Source organism: Falco cherrug, chromosome 3, assembly GCF_023634085.1.
Source record: "Falco cherrug isolate bFalChe1 chromosome 3, bFalChe1.pri, whole genome shotgun sequence".
Classification (NCBI taxonomy): Eukaryota; Metazoa; Chordata; class Aves; order Falconiformes; family Falconidae; genus Falco; species Falco cherrug.
Window position 1 is genome coordinate 33023742 of NC_073699.1, and position 8229 is coordinate 33031970.

An 8229-nucleotide genomic window follows, 5' to 3' on the forward strand; every position below is an offset into this window, starting at 1 on the left:
AACGTAACGAAGCGGCGTGCCCTTGCTCAGTGTTAATTGTGCACTGAAGCCTTGCTGGCTCCGGTGTGCTCGAGCGCTCGGCGGAGCCAGGGAGTCTTCACAGTGTAAACATGGATTCGAAGAAGAGATCAAGAGGTCAAATGAATGTTCATAAACAAATTGTAATTATGGCTCATAAAATCCTGTGTCTAGGAAAAGATATTAGACCAGTGATAGAAATTTTTTAAAATAAACTCTTGGGGTTTTTTGAACTTAATGTCTTTATTCGTTAACATATGGGAAAAAAATTGTCAATGACTATAAATCCTGTCTTAATTTCCAGAGCCTAAAGATACTTTTTTTTAAAAAAGTCTGTGATACTTAAATAATAATTCTTGCCAAACATAATTCATAAATCTGGTGTGCTGCAAAACCAGTTTTCCAAATAAAATGTTCAAAAAGATTACAAAAATAACACGCCAGAGATCGGAAATGTCTGTACATAAAGGTAGTACTGACTGTGAATCAAAATAGCAAGAATCACCACAGGCATTAGAGATTTTGGTGATGGGGAGGAAGCACCTGGGTGGTCTTAAAGAGTCTTGAGGAGACAGGTTCCTCTGTATCCTTCTAGTCAGAAATGAAGACTCTCAATATAACCGAGTATCTGCTGCATTTCATGCATCGGTAGCCCTGTGCCAAATGTCCTGTGCTGACGAGGATTTCTTGCCTCCTTTGTAGAGGAAGCTGTCAATGAAGTAAAGCGTCAGGCGATGGCGGAGTTGCAGAAGGCAGTGTCAGAGGCAGAGCGGAAAGCTCACGACATGATCACTTCAGAGAGAGCCAAGATGGAGCGCACTGTTGCCGAAGCCAAGCGCCAGGCTGCAGAGGATGCACTAGCTGTTATCAATCAGCAGGAGGATTCAAGCGAGGTAAGGTCTTCCCTGGACAGGCATCACCTGCAGCTGTAAACTGTAATATAAAAATCTGAGCTAGCTTTAATCTGGCACAGGCTATTCGTGTGACATCAGAGTTCAGTGCCGCTATTGACTGTTTACACAGTTGCTTTGGGTGTGTATTGCAGATGCATGCCCAGGTCTGAATTTTCTTGGCTGTGTTGTAATCTGAGGCCACAATAGTGAATTTGAGCTGTGTTCTCACCATGTAACTGCTGTTCAGGTTACATATAACGCACATGTTTCTGTTCTCATTTAGCTTTTCAGTAGCTTTATTTTAGAGCTCTTCAAACCACTATATTGAATAGATAACAAGATTGCTTGATGAAAAATATTTCACACTGAAATCTAATTTGAACAAAGAATTGATTCATTTAAGAGATTGTAGAGCAAGGTGGCTAAAAGCTTATCTGGTGAAAGTGTTGGATGTAGAAGCAATTAGCAGAAAGTGATGGTTCCTGTAGGACAGTATATGAATGTAGATTTGCAAGTGTTTCCTTATTTTGAATATGTTGCTTTGGCTGCAGGGAAAATTTGAGAGTTGAGGAGTGGGCAAACAGCATTTGGAAGGAGGAAAAAGAGACTGAAAGAGCAACAAAGAGTAAACCAAGAATAAGTATGTTAAAGCTCACTTTACTTTCAGACCTGAGAGTGGAAGCCTTGAAGTTGCTGTGCTATGGGACACCCAGCAGCATGACTAGCTGGAAGCTGGGAGTGAAAGAGCAGTGTGTGTTTGGTCAGTGCCTCAGCAGTCTTGATAGCAATTAAATTTTACGTCCGTTTTAGAAAAACAATGTTTTAGGTTTAAACTGCCCTTAAAAACAGGGCATGTTTTTAAAAACGGACATGACAAAGAAATGACGTCAGTTAAAAGTTATTTGTGTATAATAATCATCTCTCAAGGCCACTGAAATGAAAGAACATTACTTTCAGGAAGTATTTATTGGTCTTGTACTAAGATCTTGGCTGCAGTAAACCCACTTTTTAATATAAATTCTAAATGGCAGGGAGTTGGAAAAAAAGAGTAGGTAGTGGTACCTGTCGTGGGGGGATGTATATTTGTGTATGCTAGGGTCAAAGCCCTCTGATGGGCTCAGTGGAGCAGTGTTGTAGAAGAGTCACTTAAGTTGAAAGATGCAGATGAGCTAGCTGCAGCATGTGAGAAGACTGGTAAAAATCGCAAGCAGATAAGTCAGTGGCATGCTGCAGTATGCATCCATAATTTGAGGGAGCGTAAGATTTTAATTCATACCAGGCTTCTCTGGAGATGAAAGACCATTGTGGGATCACTGAATGCCCAGAGTTTCTCCTTAATGTGTAGCAGATGAGTAACAAGGAGACAAAAGGAATTGATTTTCAGCATCTGAAAGTTTCTGAGGAAGAAAGGAACTAGGGGAAGTGTATGTACCCTTTAAGTACTAACTGTTCCATTGTAGATTAAATGAGACATAAATTCAATTTATTGGCATTTTGTATCCGAGATACTCAAGGACATTTTTCCCAGACTATGTTCATAGAAAGGGCATTTTTCTGACTTAGCATCATTAAAGAGCTGTCGTTTTGTGTGTGCGTGTATACAAGAGACTCCTATTGTTAAAACCAAAATTCCAAAGGTAAATGCCTTTGGAGGAAACAGCAAATTAAATCTGTTCAGTGAACTGATATAGTGTAGGCAGGACAGAGGAAGTATTTATGTGCCAATACATAACAGCCCATTCTTCCACAAGCAAATGTACATCCAAAGGAATGTGTGGAGAGTTTGTGTGCTGTAATTAACTTCTGAGTAGTCATAGCTCTGCAAAAAGCTGTATAACGACAGACATGTTCAGCAGAATTGCTTACAAGGTTGTTTGCTTATTAGAAGCAAGACTTTTTAAAAAAGGCAAATAATTATTTCAATTGTGTTCTAATGAAACATGGCTCATGGGGTTATGGGTGTTCTCGGGGCTGTGCTTCCTCAGGGAGGATACAAGCCTCCTGGACCTGGAAATGAAGTGTAGTGTCCTGGTCCTCCAGCTTTCATCGCTGTGGTCATAAGTGGCACACCAGGGTGGCTGATTTGCGGTGAAGAATGCAACTATTAGTAAACATGTAGACAGAAGTCAAGTTTGCTAAGTTTTTGTTTACAGGTGCTTGATTAACTGTGAAGGAAGATGACAGTGAAGCTTATTTGAGAGTTAGACGTGTCTATTAAGGTTTTATAATGAGTTCTTCAGCTACAGTTAGGGCAACACTTCTCACAATTACCTGTTAACTCAGGTTGTTCTTTTTTTCGGATAACTCCTTAAAGAATGGACTAGACTTTTCATCTTTAAGGACAGGAGATAAGTTTGTCAGTGTTTGAAGAGTGTTTCTTTAGGGATGAGACCTTGTGTTTATTGGAGTTGAGGAATAAAACTTCACATTTACTTTGGTTTTCATTATTTCTTCAATCTCTCTGTAAATGTCCCTCCTCATTTGTCTAGGTTGTAAGTCTCCATAAACTTTTCTCTGTTTACAGCTTTCAGCAGAACACTTCCAGCAATGCAGAGTCCTGTGTACTAAAGGCACTGGAGTAATATTTCCAGGGCTGGAATATTTCCAGTTCCAAATATGAGAATGCTGAAGAGAGCTTCTGCAGTCTTACAGGTCTAGAGGAAGGCTGAGCATCACTCCTCATTTCTTATCCTTGGCGGGACATTACACCAAGGCCTGCAAGACAACTCAGTATAGGCTGCTATATAATCTCCGTGCAGTTCCCAACAGAAACTATTTCTCCCACGGGTGTCATTTGTTCTTTTGGCTGTTGAAACTATGAATGGAGATGGGAATTTGGCACCAGATTTCTAATGCATCAAATATAATTTTTGTCTGATATGGCCACTCCCTGTCTATTGGCAAGGCTTCTCCCTAACGGCTCTTCAGTTGTTATTCAGTAAAATGCAACCTGGACCTAGCTGAAGCTTCTTAAAGCTACTCTGGTGTGAGAACTTTGTGGCATGATTTTTATTGCAATCTTCTCCAAAGTGATAACTAAGGCTCAAGATTTTTGGAATTACTGTAATTTTAAGGTAATATGTAGTCTCCTCATCCAAGACCTTTCATAGGTCTCAAAAAGAGTAGATTGTGGGGTTTTTTTGGTTGGGTTGGTTTTTTTTTGAGGGTGTGTGTGTGTGTATTATTTTTTCTGGTTCTGTTGGGTTTTGTTTGGTTGGGTCTTTTTGTTGTGGTTTTTTTTTTTGTTTTGGTTTGGGTTTTTTTTGGTTTGTGTGTCTGTGTGGTTTTTGCTTTTTTTTTTTTAACCCAGAAAAAAGAAGTATCATCCCTTTAATGCAAGATTGCAAGAAAACAGTGAAATTGGGCATGTTGAGCTGACTGGAGTAAAGAGAGCTGAGGACAGTGAGAGGACTAATAGGGGAGGTGTGATATTTGGAAGCATCTTGACTTTTAAGACATGGTCTGCAGTGTTTTGCAAAATAATCACATTACATAGTATTGTTTTGATTTCTGACCTGATCCCTTGTTGAACTATTGTTCTTTGCTTATGTTTGAATTGTTCAATATGGTCTAACTGGCAGCGCCACTGCTTCAGTATTTGCTTTCTAAAGATTTGCAGTTTCTTTGCATGTGCCCTTGCAACTGACCAGGACATAGTAACTATTTTCCATTATTCTAATGAGAGATGGTTGAAGAACAGCTAACAGAGCACAGTGCTGTTGGAAAGCAAAAGGACAGGAGAAGATCTACCTGTCAGCATGGCTGTTCCTGAACCACAAATTATTTCTTTAGCAGTTCCTTACGGTTGCTTGACAAAAGATGACCCATTCTTCAGTAGTTGACTTGGCTAAGTACAGAAACATGTGTGAGCAGCCTACTCTTTAATGACTGCTGTGCTTGCTTTGGCTGCAATGTACTGTTGTGCAAATCAATTTTAATAGCAAGGGTGAACAGCTTAGCAAAGAGACTGGCTGCCCAGATTGTAGAAGTGGGTGTGTGTGCTGGAATCATCAAAACATCTGTCTTTCTGCTCTGGTTTAAAACACCACTGAAAAATCTGACACTCAGGATTCTTCCTCACTTTTGCCTAGGGTGGGGGCTGGGGACTGGGAAGGAACACAAATGTTTCAGTTCTCTCTACTTAAAGCAGATGCTCACATCTGCTCAGATAAAACAAGTGTGTAACTGGTCCAGCTCTGCTTTTAAGAGATGTGTAATGCTGGGGCTTGTTTATATTGCAGCAGTTTATGTAGTTTATGTTGTATGTGAATATCACACTTACCTGACATTTTGAAGACAGCTGGGCTCAGTCTCTGCTGACCAATCCATTGAGACCAGGACTGTGCCAGCAAACCTGACTCAGAGCATCAGATGCTGTGATTCAGGCAAGCCTCATTTTTAGGTTGGTATTAAATTTAATGCCTATGTCAGCTAATGTTTAATTTTTTTGGCTCAGCATCTCTCTAGAAGTAGGATATCATCCCCTGCAGTGTTGGGTGGTACAGAGGTGCCAGAGCCATGTGTTCTGTGCAGGATCAGTCCAGATGTGATGTGAACATTGGCACTGTTCTACTAAGCTAAGCCTGGCTAGCCAGCTTGCATGTCTCATCCGTATGCTTCTTGGCACTTCTGTTTTCAGGATTTCACTTCTCTCATGCTGACTTGTATGAACATAGACATACTTCACACAATAACAGTGGATTGGGCGAGCCTGGAGTATTCAGTGATAGGTGCAACTTTACTGGAAGCATCTACAGATTTGAGTATCTTTGTATGGAGCACTGCATTTTGATGCAGTGTGGGAATTTCCACAGTACCAATGTGCTTCCCTTTCTAACAGGTCTTGGATAGAATTTTCATCAACAGCTTTCTGGTTTTTTACACTGGTGTTCAGTGGCTCATACAGTCCTCATTTACACCACTGTGGTTTCAGAGATTTCTAGATGTTCATTCTTCATACCCAGCCATGCTTCCTTTCCTGCTAAACTGGGGAAAACCAGAACTTGTTGAAGATGACAGAGCAGTGTTTGACACTGTATTATGGCATTTCAGAGTTCATCGTCTCTTTGACATGTCACTCCATTTGTGGTGGTTTTTTTCGCTCTCTAAGCAAGCTCTATGTTGAGTTTCAGCTGTAGGTGTCAGGGGGAAGAAAATACTTAATTGTGGCTGAATATGTCAAAGATGAAAGTGACAGGATGCGCAAAATTATTGATGAGTTTGTGCCCTGGTACTGGAGACCACAGAAACAGAGACCATTTGTTTTTAAGAGTTTTCATGATGGCAAGCAGAAGTTTCTGAGTTCTGTTGTTTGAAAGTGGAAGCTTAAGTCCATGAGAATTAAGTCTGACCTAAGATAAGGATCTGACCTAAGACTGATGTTCCTTGTCAGTTGAAAGAGGAGGATGAAATACGATCGGTGGCATAAATTTGGAGCGAGATTCCCATCTGGTGTAATTTAGTCCAATTTCATTGAATTAATCCGTTTTCAAGGTAGTGAAGTTAAATTAAATTATGTAGTCTGAGAATCTGGCCCTTTGCATAACCTCACTGTTTCACATGAAAATCAATGCAGAGTTAAACTGTAATCCAGTCCCTCCTCATAGTTTTAGCTACATCTGGAACTCTGTAAAGCACGAGCTAGAAGTGCAGTGTAGTAGGTCACTACCTAAAGACAGAGAAGATAGACCAGGAGAGGTTTTGCGAGATCTGCTACTCCCTTTATCAACACATGATCAACTCCAGCTGTGTCGTTCCTCTAAGGTACCTGCTTTTCCTGTGCTTCAGGGATGGAGGTTCTCCAGCGCCTCTAGGCAATTTGTGCTTGTCCTTAAAAAGATGTCTCCTAACATCTCTTCCCAGCTTTTCTTGCAAATGCTTGATACCGTTACTTCTGTTCATCTATGTAGACATGGTCATTGCCTGTTCCACTGCAGTGGCCTCCAAGACATTTGGGTGTCACCATCCCCTCTCAGGCTACCATCTCTCCTCAAGTTAAATAGTCTGAATTTGTTCAGTCTCTTCTCATAGCTTGTGTTTGACTTTTGATTATTCTGGCTGCCTTTCTCTGGGCTCTTTCCAAGTCTTATTTGTCTTATTTGATTTGCTGTATTTGAAGTGCATCATCCCAACTTGGACAGTACTCCAGGCTGTGTCTTGCCAGTGCTAGGAGATGGAGAGCCTTAAACTGGATGAAAAGCAGTTCATAGTCATTCTCACACACCTTTGTATGACGATTGCCACCTTGTCACCAAAATGACATTGTAGTCCCCTGTTATCTGAGATGCTGTCTACACCGTTCAGCCAGTGTGCTCCTTTTTGCTGGTACCTGCTAGAGCTTCCCAGGAGGGAAGATGCCTTGAGCATGTTCAGTTCCATAATGAGCCCAAGCTCTGTCCGTGATATCTGGATCAACTGGTAATACACGAGCAGGGGCATGTGAAGCACAGTGCAGGCTTTTAGCTGGCATCTCATGCCTTGCTTTTTTTTCAGTAGAATTTGGGCTCTGGAGCCATCAGCCAGCAATGTAAAGAGAAGGCATCTGTTTTCAAAGGTTGCAGTGCCCAACCCTGATCGTTAGTGCTGGTTTTCACTACTTGCACATGGGAAGGAGCAATGAATGGCCACAACGGTGAGGGCTGTGTAGGAGAGGGAGTTCTGCACGTCAAATCCAGTTACTGTTGCAGTGCAAGCTCCCCGTGGCATGTGTGCTTGTTTATGCTAATTTGCACTGTAGTAATTTTTAAATGCAGTAAGTTGTTGCATAAATGTGAGCTGTAAAATTTATTTTGAAATTCTTGTATTTTATGTGCTTTTATTCCCACAATTACACTAAAGCTGTAATGACCTGTTAAATTAGAAATAATATGTCCAATGGGCAAAACCACATACCAGACAATGTAGGGCACATTAAGTAATCATGTAAGGAGCCAGCTTAGAGCTTTGTCACTTCATTAAAATCTCGTACTTTTGTATCACTTTTCATGTTCTGTACAGGCTGATAGTTAATTAATGACTATTTTAATAAGAAAGTTGAACCAATACTGTTAAAATTAAATGACCGTTTTCTGACATCAATACAAGTCTTGTGGTAAGATACTGAAATATTGTATGATGGCTCTGGTCACATCTGGAGGCAGTTCTGACTGTGCAGATAAGCCTTCCCCAAAAAAGGAAACAGAATGAAGATTCCCCAGAAGTCAGCCTGTATTAACTAAACAGCTATTTGAATAGATCAAGTTTGACATCCTTGTAATAATTACAGCACAATTAAAGCACACACTTCAATGTTGCAATTGGATCTGCGCGAGGGAGGGAT

The 8229-nt window shown here is 40.7% G+C and overlaps 1 protein-coding gene across 9 annotated transcripts in view; it reads left to right on the forward strand.

Annotated features, from left to right (window-relative positions):
* Positions 1–8229, forward strand: part of RUNX1T1 (RUNX1 partner transcriptional co-repressor 1) — a 116194-nt gene that overhangs the window by 102004 nt on the left and 5961 nt on the right. For 8 of the 9 annotated variants that reach the window (XM_014285158.3, XM_014285160.3, XM_014285165.3 and 5 more), the window contains one exon: positions 721–911. In XM_014285158.3, the coding sequence (XP_014140633.1) occupies positions 721–911 (191 nt within the window). Of the gene's footprint in view, positions 1–720; positions 912–3435; positions 3986–8229 lie in introns of all 9 variants that reach the window. The other variant, XR_008731398.1, reaches the window with a different exon arrangement.